The sequence below is a fragment of the Zonotrichia leucophrys genome, chromosome 13 (genome assembly GCF_028769735.1).
Source record: "Zonotrichia leucophrys gambelii isolate GWCS_2022_RI chromosome 13, RI_Zleu_2.0, whole genome shotgun sequence".
NCBI classification, from domain to species: domain Eukaryota; kingdom Metazoa; phylum Chordata; class Aves; order Passeriformes; family Passerellidae; genus Zonotrichia; species Zonotrichia leucophrys.
In genome coordinates this window covers 3,304,781-3,319,324 of record NC_088183.1, presented here as the reverse complement: position 1 = coordinate 3,319,324, position 14,544 = coordinate 3,304,781, and the positions used below count along the sequence as shown (strand labels likewise).

The following is a 14,544-nucleotide window of genomic DNA, read 5'->3' as shown; positions in this document are numbered from 1 at the left end:
ACAGCTTCTCTGGGCAACCTGTGCTAGGGCCTCACCTCCCTCATTTTTTCCTAATGTTTAATCTACTCTTTGTTGGTTTGGAGCCGCTAATAATGACTTCAAATATTTACCAGCCTTACTGTTGATTCAGACTTGGTGTACAAAGTGAATGTCCATGATCTGCTGGGAAAGAGACAAATTCTTACCTGGGACTCTGGAAAGGGGTCTGGTGGGGAGGAGAAGCCTTTTTCAGGCTGGAAAGGAGGAAATATCAAAGTAGGATTAGTGATTTTTTTTTTTAATTTTCTTTTTTCCCTGGCCTGAAGTCCCAGCTATAATAATATTTATTTTAATGTGGAGTTCTCCTGCAGCTTCAAGCCAAAGCAGCCTGGTGCAGAGAGCTGTGCTCTGGGATGGGTGCAGCAGGCTGGGAGGTTGTTCTGTGCTGTCTGGCAGCCTGGTGACAGCATCAGGCCCTCCTTTAGCCCTCCTGTGTGACCTGTGCCTTGCTCTTTCTGCAGGGGTCCACACCTGCTTTGTGTGCAAGAGCTGCGGGGAGGATGTGAAGCGGTGCTTGCTGCCCCTCTGTGGGAAGTATTACCACGAAGCCTGCATCCAGAAATACCCGCCCACAGTCATGCAGAACAAGGGCTTCCGCTGCTCCCTGCACATCTGCATGACCTGCCATGCTGCTAACCCAGCAAACATCTCTGCCTCTAAAGGTACCCAGTCCTCCAGGGTGGTCTGGGGGGTGCAGTCACCTGGTTTTTCTTTGTTTCATGTCCACCTGGTTCTTTGCAGTCTTGCCTTTTTGTCCTTGCCACAGCACTGGCTGTGTTTGCTGAGGAGTAGCTGCTCGCAGGGGAGTGGAAGGGGTGGTGTCACAGTGTGAGGCTCAGCAGCACTCCCCATGGTCGGCCATGGCAGCTGGAATGTTCTCAGGCTGTCCCCAGGCTGGGATTCCTGCACGCCCAGCCTTGCCTCAGGCCTCAGTGGGTTTCTGAGTAAATCTCTGGAGCTGTACAGACACGCTTGTGTTTCTCCCACCTGCTCCTCCCTGTGCCAGTGCTGCAGATGGTGCCTTGCTTAGCAGCACGGGCTGTCAACACAGCAGCATCAAGAGCAGCACAGGGCAAACTATGATATTGTTCTACTAATCCATTTTTTTCTATGTAAACTCTCATCTTGTAGAGGAGACACCCTTGGGCTAAGCTTCCTAAGCAAACATTTGTTTGAGCTGTTTGCAGCAATACCTTGACCTTTATCTCACATGATCAAACTTAAAACTTTTGTGATTGCTGTGTATTAAAGGCTGCCTTTCTTTAATCCTTGGTGTCTTAAGATGGGTGACAATAAGACTAGCTCTATTTTTATCCTCAGAGTCTGTGTCAAAGTTGGCTTTTTTGCCCCCATTTATCAGTATTTGGTGTAGAAAACAACACCAAGGCCAAAACAGCACCACAGCCAGCCACTTCCCCACTGAACATTTGTTGACTGGCTGCTGCTTCTCAATGGTCACATCTACCCCTCTTCCTGTTTATAGTCTGCTGTGAGGAACTGAAAACTGAGCTCAAAAACCTCACATAAACTAGGCCTGTAGGGAAGTCTGAATTGCCTGGAAGTTCTGGAATTTCAGGGTAAAATCTGATAAACAAGAGGCAAGTGCTTGTGTTTTCAGAAGCTACATGGATTGATTTCATTATGTGCAGCTAAGCACTTGGAACACCCCGTCTGTAATTACTGTCGGAGCTGATTTAGTAATTATTTGTGTATGATAGGAAGCAGTCCCAGTCTGTGAACTCTTGAACTGTTTCTACACAGCGTGGAGGATATTTTTCACTCCTAAATAATGCAATTTTATCTATGGTATAGGTATTCCACATTTTATAATTTTATATATATATATTTAGTTACATTAAATAACTTAATAGAAATCCAGTGAGTATATAAAAATTAAAGGTCAGCTTCCTTCTCCAGAGGTCATTTGGAGCTTAGGTATGAGTAGAGTGTAGTTTGAGCAGGAAGGAGGGGTGTTCCTGCAGGGGCTGACTGTGTGGCTGCCGTGCCAGGTCGCCTGATGCGCTGCGTGCGGTGCCCGGTCGCGTATCACTCCAACGACTTCTGCCTGGCCGCCGGCTCCGTGGTCCTGGCCTCCAACAGCATCATCTGCCCCAACCACTTCACTGCCCGCCGGGGCTGCCGCAACCACGAGCACGTCAACGTCAGCTGGTGCTTTGTCTGCTCGGAAGGTGAGCTCCCCTGGCCCCAGGGTTCATTACAGAGGGCAGAAGCTTTTCCCATTCCCAATGTCCCAATGGGAGCTGCAGAGAGCAGACTGCCTCTCTGGCTTTCCACATTTAAGTCCAGCTTCAAATTACCAAAAAAAAAAAATCCACTTTTTTTTTTTGATTTCTGGATTCTTAGAGGGTTCTTTTTTTACCATGAATAAGGCCCAACTTTTGAAAAGGGCTTGCAGGAGACCATAATTTCCTTTTTCCATGTCTGCCTGGAAATGAGGAGTGCAGGGCTTCTGCACAGTGACTGATAAATTTCTCCTCTTTCTCTTTGCAGGGGGCAGCCTTTTATGCTGCGAGTCGTGCCCGGCTGCGTTTCACCGTGAGTGTCTAAACATTGAGATGCCAGAGGGAAGCTGGTATTGTAATGATTGCAAGGCAGGCAAAAAGCCACACTACAAAGAAGTAGTCTGGGTGAAAGTTGGGCGCTACAGGTAGGTGAAGACAGAACAGACTTGTCCCCATTCCTCCTTCATGCAGTGCTCATGGTGGTGGAGGTGAGGAGCTGCTCCTCTCTGCAGGGTTCATTGCAGCAGGCCTCTGCATTTTTTTGCATGCACATTGCTCATAAAACATGAGCTTTCCTCCTCCAGTAGCCTCTTTTCTCCCCACCAGCCTTGCTGGTAAGCCCTCACACACTTTTTCCCATGCCTCCATGCAGTAACATACTTTTGAGGTGTTCTCGAAATGGGGAAGCCAGAGGTTTCATCTGCCCTTTCCTGTGTTGCAGGTGGTGGCCAGCTGAGATTTGCCATCCTAGGACAATTCCTGTCAACATCCAGAAAATGAAACATGACATTGGTGAATTCCCTGTGCTGTTCTTTGGCTCCAAGGACTACCTGTGGACCCACCAGGCTCGTGTGTTCCCTTACATGGAAGGTGATGTCAGCAGCAAAGACAAGATGGGGAAAGGTGTGGATGGCATTTACAAAAAAGGTAACTTGCCTTCATCCAGGGAAGTACATGGTCTTACCTTCTTCATTCCTCTTTGGAAAAGTGCCATTCATGCAGCAGTGAAACATGTCTTCTTATAACTGAAGTGAAATTAAATGTGTAGAATAAGCTGCTGCTTATGTAACATCCAGCATGCTCAGAGTGTTTGTTTGACTCCCAGAGAGGGAGAAGGGTGTGCAGATCTCAAATCTTTGTCCAGCTCTGACATAGCATCTCAAAATTCAAGTGAGCTGCTGCTGGGTCAGCTTCCCTCTGTGCAATACAGTCATTATCTTGATATTAACATGCACTTGAGAGTTGTGGATGTAGCTGTCTGGCATTTCTGCCCAAGAGGGCAGGCAAAGATAGCCAACAGATGGGATGCTTCATCACCCATGAGCAGGCCCTTGACTGTAATTTCTGCACTTCCCTGCTGCATTGGCCTTTTCTTCACCCCCCTCTGTTGAACCTTGTGAACACTGGGTGGACAGTGGCTGCCCTGCTCTGTGTGAGCAGGGGGAGTTCCTCATAACAGAGCATTTTCTCTCACTTAGCTCTTCAGGAAGCTGCTGTAAGATTTGAAGAATTGAAAGCACAGAAAGAACTGAGACAACTTCAGGAAGACAAAAAGAATGACAAGAAACCTCCTCCCTACAAACACATCAAGGTGAGGGAAGGTGGTGGGGGGCAGGTGCAGAAGAGAAGCCTTGAGCTCTTGGTGCAGGTGATTTACAGGTATACAGAAACATTTCTGATGTTTGGATGTCTCGCTGTTCTTGAAGGTGCCTTTGATCCTCTTTCCATCCTCAGCAAGCTGTGCTGCAGTAACAGAGGTGCTCTGGTTTGCTGGAACAGATCTGGTCATGTCTGTGCTGTCTGTGTCAGTTGTGTGGTCTGAAGGAAGTGTCTCTGAGAGCTCAGGGAAGAGGGCTGGTAATGCTCAGTGTGATCAAATGCTCCATTCTGCTGATGGCAAGGTGGACAAACCAGGACAGGAGGTGGTCATGGTGCAGTGCAGCAGGGCTGTGTGGAGGGTGTGGTAACACACAGTATCTTCTATGATCTGCTATTGTTTTATATCTCTTTCTGTATCAGCTGGTGACTGAACAGAAATACTGAAGCAGGTGTACAGGCTGCAATATCAGCCCTTTTCCTCAGTTTTGGGGATCTTTTCATGTTAAGGGCTGTTAAATATTATTGTTATTATAGAGTTAGAATTGGAGCAGCACTAGCTACAGGATGGAGGTGACTTGAGAGGAGAGCTGGGACCAAGCATGTGCCTGTGTCTGAGAAGTGGATCCCAACTGCCCAGAAACCCACTGACTCAGGGACTGTGTTCTTTTTTTACTGCTTCTGTCTGCTCCTTCCCTTTTTATGTGGCAAAATATGAAAGTTTAGCTGATTTCTGGCACTTTTTGTATCTAGCTAGGATTTTTAGGCAGGCAGGTATATCCTGCATGAGTTACTGTGTGGTGTAAAGAGCACAACTGAATGCTGTGGCAGCAGTATGGGCCTGGCAGCTTCAGTGGAGGAAGTAGTTTCTCATTATAGCTATTTTTAGGACTCTCTGGCCACAACATGAAGGAACTTTGGAAGCAGTTTAGAGCCTTTGAAATACCCTTTTATATAAATAATTACGGTTGTGGTCATTAGTCATGGCAGCTCTTCTGAGGTCTGGGTGCAAGCTGTTTGTCTCTCTGAAAGCAAAGCAGTGTGCAGGAGCAGATGGTGAACTGGAGAGGGCTTCAGGATGGAATGGCTGAAGCTGTTTGTGTCCACTCCTTCTAAGGAGATCTTTATTTCGAGTCCATCCCAAGGAACATCCCCATGAGAGGCTGCTGCAAAATGTACTTGGGATCCTTCATCACATCAGGCTTGTGATGAGTCCAAGCATTGCCCTGTTTTGGTTTTTTCCCAGCAGTGTCTCAGAGAATAGGGCAGGTGTGTGCTGGGTATATGTGGTATGCAATAGCAGTGCTAGAGCTGTACCAGTAGTGGATTGACCCAGTCCTGTGAGTCTTGCCACTCTTAATGAGTCTGGGTAAGAGATGGGAAGCGGCAGAGGAGAACCTGAGTGACAAGGAAGGCTGGAGGTGGGGTGCAGTTCTAGGAGGAAGGTGGGGGAGACTGTTGAAGTGATTAATGAAGGGTTTCTGCAGAGTTTGTGTTTAAACAAAGGAGATCTGGACTGGGCCAGCCTCAGACAGGCTGTTAGTGTGGAAACTCTGTGGGTGGGACAAGGTACCTTATATGGGGGCTGGAATAGTTTTGTTAAAATCCCTTCCTTTCATGTTCTGGGAGAGGAAAGTGAGACAATGGTTCACCCAGGGAAAGAGCAACAAGGAGCTTTTCTTCAGTGTCTCTCTCCAAAGTCCTGACTCTCTGTTGCCTGCTTTTCAGCGTTTGCTGCCTTTAACCAAACCCCAAGGACCCAGCTCATGCCACAGACACGCCAGTCGCGTCTCCACCTGGTGCTGCACTCTGCTTCCTCCTGGAGCGGTTTTTAGAGAGCTCCTTGCCTTAACTCTGAGCTCCTCTTTGGGCCTTCCAATCCCAGCCTTGTCTGGTTTGGCTTCCCTTCACATCTGCAGGACAGTTGGGTAGGGAGGTAACTGCATGGTAGGCCTTCTGTCACAGGTGTGACAGCTGAGAGCACAAAGCAGCTTGAAGGTAACATTCAAAAAGCAGGGCAGTAAGGGAAAGCTGAGGAAAAGCACCTGACACTCAGACTGGAAAAGGTGCAGTTTGATGCACAAAGGGGTTTGGTGCTGATCACAGGGATGCTGCGTGCCCAGCAGGAGCACTGGGCTGGATGTGGGCTCAGTGATGATGGGAGGGGGACACTTGGCAGCCTCTCACCTTTCCAGGGTCACAGAATACACACTGCACACTGCACCAGGTGATGCTAACGGAGAACCTGCATCCTCCTGAGCTCTTTCCTCCAACCTCTGCCTCTCCAAATGGCATTCCCAGGAGTACAGCTGTGCCTGTACTTGTGTCCTTCTGCCCCTCGCTGTCACTATGTCACTGCAGCCCGTAGGCAAGGGTGGAGTACAGAAGTGCCTGTCAGGGTAACCTGTAGCTCCCAAGAGCTCATATCCCTCGTGTGCATTGAAGGTGAACCGGCCCGTGGGGAAGGTGCAGATCTTCACTGCAGACCTGTCCGAGATCCCGCGCTGCAACTGCAAACCCACGGACGAGAACCCCTGCGGCCTGGACTCGGAGTGCATCAACCGCATGCTGCTCTACGAGTGCCACCCCCTGGTGTGCCCCGCCGGGGAGCGCTGCCAGAACCAGTGCTTCTCCAAGCGCCAGTACCCCGAGGTGCAGATCTTCCGCACGCTGGCACGGGGCTGGGGCCTGCAGGCCAAGACTGACATCAGGAAGGTACCTGCGCTCTTCGTGTGTCGTTTGCTCTTGCTGTTTCTCTCTTAATCGCTCTGGGTTTGAAAACTGGGTTTCTTGCTGTGGAATGTCAGTTAGAAAAAAAAATTGAATTTAATCTTTGCAGTCTTGACAAGAGTGTTTTGGCTCAGCTGACCGGGAAAATGATTTGCGTGTCCCACAGGGTAAGAAAGGTGATTGCTTGGTCAGTCTGCTTGTAAGAACAATGGGATGATGCTTAGGATTTCCAGATGGGGAACAGTGATTATTCCTCCCTCCTATTCTTGACTAACCAGGCTTATCAAGCATGATAATCTTGTGTCAGAAACAGAAACCAGGGCTTGGACCTTAAAAAAGGGCAGTGTCTTGGACATGACTGTTATTGCTGCTGAAACTGATTATCTCCACCTAAAACACCTGTATCTGTTTTTTAAATGCAAAGAAGAGCAATTCTTTGGACACACATCTGTGCTGAACGAAGAAGGAGGAATGTTAAATCCAAAAGAACCCCACAGCTAATAAAGGATAAAGTGAAACAGGACTGTTAGCATAGTAAGAGAAGAATGTCTGAAAAGGGAGTAGTGATGACATGATAAGAGGGAGGTCTTGATAGAAGAGGCAAAATGTGAGTCTGTCCTGTTGAAAACTTTGCTGTCTGCTGTGCCCTAAGTTAAAGGATATTTCTGCCATTCCATGTGCTTGTTTCACTTTCAGCAGACGAACTGGAAACAGGAACACTCAGTTATTTAGTGGGGGAACCAATGAGCCCCACTGGAGCAGAGCTGGGTTCTCCTTAATGACTGGAGTGCAGTCTCTGCAGTACTTCACTGCAAGAGAACTCCTGCACTCACTGCAGGAGCAGGTGCTCCAGGTGCATCCTGCTGCTCCATGTGGTTGGTCCCCAAAGGGATATTGTTTTCAGCTGGAATGCAATTAGGGCAGTGCTTTGAGCTTTGCAGCAAAGTGCTGTTCTTGTGGTTAACTTCTGTGCTCTCCCTGGATGCTAATTCTTTCTTTGGCACAAAGAATAACCTGATGGTCACAGTTCTTTATTTAATTTAATTTGAGTTATTCGAGCATGTGAAACAGATGTATGGTTCAGAGCTCTTGGTGAAGATTATAGGCCAAACTGGCTGCAGAGCACAGGGAGAGATTTTTAGGAAGGAAACAGGAGCTGAGTTCTAGCACAAATGTGGACATCCCTCTATCCTGCAGATAATTTGTCTTGTCTTATCAGCTTGTTGTTTTGTGTCTGGCAGGGTGAATTTGTTAATGAGTATGTTGGGGAGCTAATTGATGAGGAGGAGTGCCGAGCCCGAATCCGCTACGCTCAGGAGCACGACATTACCAATTTCTACATGTTGACACTGGATAAGGTATGTGCAAGGAATATCCTGCCAGCATCCTGAACAGAAATAAAAAGATGGGAAGGAAGGCATGATGCTTCATGTAGCAAAAAGGTGCTAAGCGTTGCTGATGAGCTGGTCTGCATTTCCTCTGAACTGATAAAATGAATTAATGTGTAATTAGAGGAGCTTCAGGCTGGATTTCAGGGTTAGGAGGAAAGTCTGAACAGGCATTGCCTGTGTTTGTTCAGAAGAGGTGAGGACAGCTGTCTGAGGACTGCAGATCCTACTTCAGCATAAGAGGCTGAATTTGGGAACATGGGGATCCTTCCCAGCAGCTGGACTTTGGAGAGCCCAGAACAGGGTTGGTGTGTGCCAGAAGAGGCATAAATAAGTTATAGGCACAGCAAGACCTTCATCTGAGTTCAGATCTCAGGTCTTGCTGTTCTCAGTAGACTGATGGATTTAGTTACAGCCAGAGGGTCCCCAGTGGGCCCTGCAGGCCAGGTTGTTGCTATGAACTCCTGATTTTTAGAGGTTTAAGTGATTGTGTCAGCTGCTTTCCCCACTTTGTCACTCAGCCATGGAAAGATGAGAAAGAAACCATGAAAACAGACATGGGGAGGAAACTGTAGAGTGGGGGACAGGATAACAGTGACTGCTTTGTCTTTCCCCTCATCCTGCTGCAAGTTCACACTGACCATATCTTGTTCTCCCTGTATGGCTGATGGGGCAGACCCAAGTGTTAATATCTCCTCATTGCTACAAAAGCAAATCTCAGTTGCAGCTTCCCTCTCCTCTCCAGCCCTATAACAAGCTGTGCACCAGTGTACCTCAGCTTACACACTCTTCCTGTTTTCCTTCTATACACTGACATGTAAGAAATAGGAACTGCTGTTTTGCTTTTAAGCAGAAGTTGGGGCCTGGAACCACAAGCACTGCCTTGGAAGTGTGCTGGGTGGTGTTTATCCAGCACTGATGCCACAAGGAGACTTTGTTTCCCAGAAAGCAGCAGTGGCACTGCCCTGGCTGTTTGGGAGAGTGTCTTTGTCCCTTGAAAGTCCTGTGTGTTTGAGGAGGAGGATGATGTGCAGGAGGCTGTACTGGTGTGATCTGCCAGCACTGACCCGAGGCATCAGAGCTGGCTGATTGCAGCTGTTGACAGATGATTGAAATGTGTTTTTCTGGGGTTTTTTTTTTGCAATTCCAGGATCGAATCATTGATGCTGGGCCAAAGGGTAACTATGCTCGGTTCATGAACCACTGCTGCCAGCCCAACTGTGAGACTCAGAAATGGTGTGTGAATGGCGACACTCGGGTCGGGCTCTTCGCACTTGTAAATATCAAAGCTGGTAAGGAACACACCGTCAATGCCTGCTGTAGCCTCGGGGGTTCTGTAAGGAAAAGGGAGGGTTTGTAGCTCTCTGGAAGGGGATTTAATTTTTATTTTCATTGGGGTATTCATGAGGCTAAACAGCAGCACTAACATAATGAAACACACACATGGTATCAGTGGAGGTTGATACAGGGCCCTGCTACAGGATCAATGCCCTTTTTAGCTGTAAAATGTGGTAGGGGAGAGGGGTTGTACTGAATTTTCAATCTACACAGATCTTTGGGGAGATCAATAATTTGGTGTCCTTGTGTAGTGGTGGCAGTCATTTGTGACATTGTATTTAAAAAGTGCTTTTATTTTAGCAGTAAAACATTCTATTCTGTAATTCATTAACAACTTGCTTGGTTTTGATCTGCTTTTGTGCCAGGGACTGAGCTGACTTTCAACTACAATCTGGAGTGTTTGGGAAATGGAAAGACCGTTTGTAAGTGTGGTGCCCCAAACTGCAGTGGCTTCCTAGGAGTAAGGCCGAAGGTATGATGCATCCTTTAAGCTTTTGTTCTTCCAAATTGCCTCTTTGCATAGATGTATATCAGTCATTGGTTGCAAAGATTTCTGGTTGAAGAGATCATTTAAGTGTGGCCATGGGAACAGTGCTTGAAATGAGTTAAATATTCGAGTTTTCATTCTGAAAGCAAGTCTTAGTCTTCAGTTATCAGAGCTGCTATAAATAATGACAGGAAGCTTTATTTTACACTGGAAGAATAAAAGAAAGAGGGTGGGGTTTTTTAAATTTTTTTTTTTTTAATTCTGCTTCTTATCATGACATTTTCCATAGCACTAGAGGAGCAAAGGACAGGCATGGGAAAGACTTCATTAGGTAACCAAGAAAACACAACTCAGCCCATTTCCCAAAGTAAATTATGAGCATGCATGGAAGGCCAGCAAACTCACATTCCTTCACACTGAAGTTGCTTTAGAGCCAGAAGGCTGCTACCTCACCATCTATTCTGCAGTAAAGTTCTTGGTTTTATTCTGGTTTTAATGAAATGACTGATTTTTACACATGAGACAGACATAAGAAATCTGCCATATCTGCAGTTGAAAAACCACCAGCTTTTAGAACTCACTGACTTTTTGAGGGCTTCGATTTGTAACTGTAATGTTGCAGAAACAGGAATTGATTTCAATTACCTCCTTGTGTGAGCTGGTTCTCGGTGGGAAAAGGAAATAACAGGAGCAGTTGGCCGAGTTCCCAGCTGTCACCCGCTAAATCTATGTCTCAGCTGTTGGTTTGTTACAAGTGCTTCACCAAATCAGCCTGTGATCCCTCTGCTCTGGCATGTGGATCCTGCCGTGCCCACTGTTAAGGGTTAAAAACCTCCAGCAGCAACAGTTGTTGAGCCCCATCAATATATAGGGAAGGTTTTATTAATTCTCCAGAGATTAGTTCTTCAGAAAAAATTAACTTACAAAAATAAAAAATGGATGTCTTGAGAAGCTGACAGATGGGGGGAGTGGCACATCTGATGTATTTAGCTCCTTTTCGGGTTGCAATTTAAAGTTCAATCGATTTTGTGCTGCCCCTGTGTTATACATGGTTTGACTGTCATTTTTGCCTTGAAATTGCAGGTTGCACGATGGAAATGAGAGAAAAGTGCCCTTTAGTTGGCATTCATGTTCCATTGTGATATCTGAGGCAACTCACTCCATCTTGATGAGATGGGCTAAGAAACAGTACCGAGAAAACAATACCTTGGGGTGGTTTTTAAAAAAAATTCTTCTCACAATAGATGCATTTTTAAGCTTGCTGAAGATACAGCAAGACAAAACTGATTATACTCAAGTTCACTCTTAAAAATGCCTTCTAACTGGGAGTGTGGAGGAATGTTTGGGAGTCTATGGTACTGCAGGGAGCAAGTGGGAATTGCTTAGTCCAGCTGTTAGACCTCTCTTAGACATTCAAATTAGCTGTGAAGGGATTTTCTTGTTCTCTTTGTAATTAGATGGTTGAAAATCGGTGGCATAGTTTAGATGGAAGCATTTCAGTGCCTGCATTTTCAGTGATAAGAAAGGCCTGGCTTGTCCCCATTGTCAGGGGGAATGATGGTATGAAAGCAGAAACTTCCACGTGTGAAGGGGAAGGAAACAATCAAGAGATGTAACTCCTTGGTGACAGGAAAGCTGAATAGCCAACTGCAGAGTTCTGAAATTGTAGGTCTGGAGACCAAGGTTTTTAAATGTTTTGGTGATGAAAATATTATGCACAATATTTTTGCAGAATAAAGGCTGTAAAAATTGCTTCACAGGCATTGTCTCAGCACACAGAGATATCCTGCATGGAGAACACAGATTTGAGCACAAAGAGATGTAGAAAATGGCACAGAATTTAGCTCATGTCTCCTTAGATAAACTAAAGTGATGGTGCTTTGATAAGGTCAGGACTGGGTCAAGAAGCATCATCTTTGTGGAGCTGAGTGTTCCACACAATGGGAGGCTCATCCTGGCTGGAGGGGGAGTTGGAAGAGCAGGGTTGGAGGAAGCCTTAGGCCAGAGAAGAGAGCACTTGAACCATTTAGTTGCCTGCCCTGGGTCCAGCTGTAGTTACTTCACCACACAGATAATTTAACTGCACTGATGATGCAGATTTCGGTTGTCATTGCCATGGGAGAGTGAGAGGATGGGGCGATTGCAAAGGAATAACTGAGTGTAGGGGGAATGGAGATTGGATATTCCACAGTACACGCCTGGAGAGGTTAACAGCAGGAACAAATCCACCATGAGAAGGTCATGGCTGGGCAGTCGTGGTGGAGAAGGAGCCGCTGTGCAGCTCAGATGCCACAGCACTGAGCTGTGGTGTGACACAGCTGTGGAAAAGGCAAATGAGGGCAGTGCTTTGGGGGAATTTCCTGTTCTTTTGGCTAGGTGTTGATGTCTTTGTATGAGAGGTGTTATCTGAGGTAGTGTGTAATTCTGTAACTTTTCTTTGGGATAAATATACTCAATAAGGGCAGAAAAAAGCCACTGGGAAGACTTGAGTGTGCAGACTGTGAAAGTTTCAGTTTGCAAGCAGGAGAGTGTGTCCCAGGGGTTTCTTCAGGGAGATAGAAAAGCTTCAGATGTTGAACTTGATGATCTTGGAGGTCTTTTCCAATTGTAAAAATTCTGTGATTCTGGTGCAGAAGGACAGCATTGACACAAGAACAAATAGGTCTAAACTGATGACAGATAAATTCAGACTGAAAATGGAGAGGGAAGTGGTGAATGTGAAAAATGCAGGAAGGCCCTGAATAGACTCCTCATGAGTCATGTGTGCCAGGAGACCTGACTGCTTTGACCTGGAGAGTCTGGGAGAGGTGGCATGAGCTCAGTGACACCAGGCAGCCCCAGCTCCTCATTCTGCTGTTGCTAGTCATATAAATCCCATGTCCAGTCAAGCTTTGCTGCATGATTTCCAAGCTGTTTCAGAATACCTGGGAGGTATTTGCTGTAGTAACTTGGCTCCAAATACCGAGCAGCACTAGAGATGCTGCACAGGTTTCAGTATAGCTGGCAGTGGGATTCGTGTCAGCAGGGTTTGCAGCAGCAAGGGAGCAGGTGGATGAGGCAAAGCCTGTGTTAATCAACATCTGTTCACCCCCAGAGCCAGCCCAGCCTGAGCGAGGAGAAGTCCAAGAAGCTCAAGAGGCGGCCGCAGATGAAGCGCAGGTCGCAGGCGGAGGTGATGAAGGAGCGGGAGGACGAGTGCTTCAGCTGCGGGGACGGAGGGCAGCTGGTCTCCTGTAAGAAGTCAGGCTGCCCCAAGGTGTACCATGCTGACTGCCTCAACCTGACCAAGAGACCTGCAGGTCAGTGCTCTGCACAGCTGGGCTCTGCTTGGCTCGCAGTGTTGGCTCTGGGTGTCCTGGGACTAGCACGCTGTTCACAGCTTCTGAACTTTTAGAGAAATCTTTCTCACTTAAGCAGATGTTGTTGTCCAACCAATCCAGCCCTGGTTTGCACCCCACTGTGACTGCAAAAAGTTGCTGAAGGGGGAGTTGGTCCTTGCCTAAGAGATGGTGCTTGTGAACTGACCCCATTCTTGGGGCATGGCAGAGCATAATCCCAGCAATAGCTGAGGTATTGGTCATCACACTGGCTGTTTTCCCAAAGTTAAAGACAGCTGTGAGATCACTGGTGAGGAGAAGCACTGCTGGAAAATAGGAGTTAGAAAAGAATCTCTTAAATGTCTGAACAGCCATTAGTTCACACATAAGAGAACAGTACCAAAGCATATTCTAGCTTGTGGTGAAATGAGGGCAAAAATTTGAAATAAAAAAATACTCAAAAAGTACACTCCAACCTCCAGCCTGCTTCCCTGCTTTCCATTTGCAAAGTCTCTCCTAACAGCCTAACTTAAAAACACAAAGAATGGCCAGCTCTCTGATACATTTTTTTACATAGTGGAAGATTGTTGCCCCAGTCCTTTTCCGGCTTGTACAAACATAGCCTCAAGTTTTTATTCTTGATCTGCTCTGGACTGTGTCCCACTTGCCTACACATTTTTTAAAACTGGAATCAAGTATTTTAACAGCACTGCAGCCGAGGCCTTGCTTACTCTGACAGAAGAGAATAATTATATTTTGTTTTTTACATAAAATTTCTTCAGAAATTATGTTTTACTTGTTTTGCAAAAATAACTTATATTGATGGAATGTTGATCGTTTGCTTTATCCTTCTTGAGTTTTCATCTTGATCCTTTTCTTATGTTTATTTCTTCCTTTTGCAATCCTGTTTTGCACCTGTCTTTATTTAATTACACCTTGTTGGTGCAAGAGCATTTGTCCACTTAAAATTCTGAGCCTGTCTAACTGGATTTTTGCAGTCCCTTACAGGCTCGATGTTATCTACCTGTATGTGTAAGAGTATTTGCTGTTCTGCTTTCAGAAATTTAAATTATTGTACAGATTAAAATACATTCCTGAAGGGTGTAATTTGAAATGCCTTCTCAGTTTGCCACAAGACCATTAATAACTGTTTTTAGAGAATGATTTTCAGTCAGTTGTAGCAATTTTACTCTTTTTACACATAGGCAGTGATTTTCATAGCCCGCTCCTCGGAGTATCATTCAGGACATGAAAGGTTCAGCACTTTCTGCTTCAAATGTTTCCTCTGCCATGGGCATTGCTGTCAAGTAATTGGAATTTCCTGCTTGTTTGCATGTTTGCTAATTGTGTGATCTTACTTCCAAGAGCTCTGGGCTGTCCCTGGAGAGGGTGCTTATTCATTAGAC

General features: G+C 46.2%; 1 protein-coding gene across 5 annotated transcripts in view; it reads left to right on the top strand.

Annotated features, from left to right (window-relative positions):
- The window catches only part of NSD1 (nuclear receptor binding SET domain protein 1), a 60,280-nt gene that overhangs the window by 35,505 nt on the left and 10,231 nt on the right, over positions 1-14,544 (top strand). For all 5 annotated transcript variants that reach the window (XM_064724736.1, XM_064724738.1, XM_064724737.1 and 2 more), the window contains exons 13-22: positions 501-701; positions 2,049-2,228; positions 2,551-2,707; positions 3,004-3,209; positions 3,761-3,873; positions 6,324-6,593; positions 7,850-7,966; positions 9,147-9,288; positions 9,700-9,806; positions 12,916-13,120. In XM_064724736.1, the coding sequence (XP_064580806.1) occupies positions 501-701; positions 2,049-2,228; positions 2,551-2,707; positions 3,004-3,209; positions 3,761-3,873; positions 6,324-6,593; positions 7,850-7,966; positions 9,147-9,288; positions 9,700-9,806; positions 12,916-13,120 (1,698 nt within the window). The remainder of the gene's footprint in view (positions 1-500; positions 702-2,048; positions 2,229-2,550; positions 2,708-3,003; positions 3,210-3,760; positions 3,874-6,323; positions 6,594-7,849; positions 7,967-9,146; positions 9,289-9,699; positions 9,807-12,915; positions 13,121-14,544) is intronic.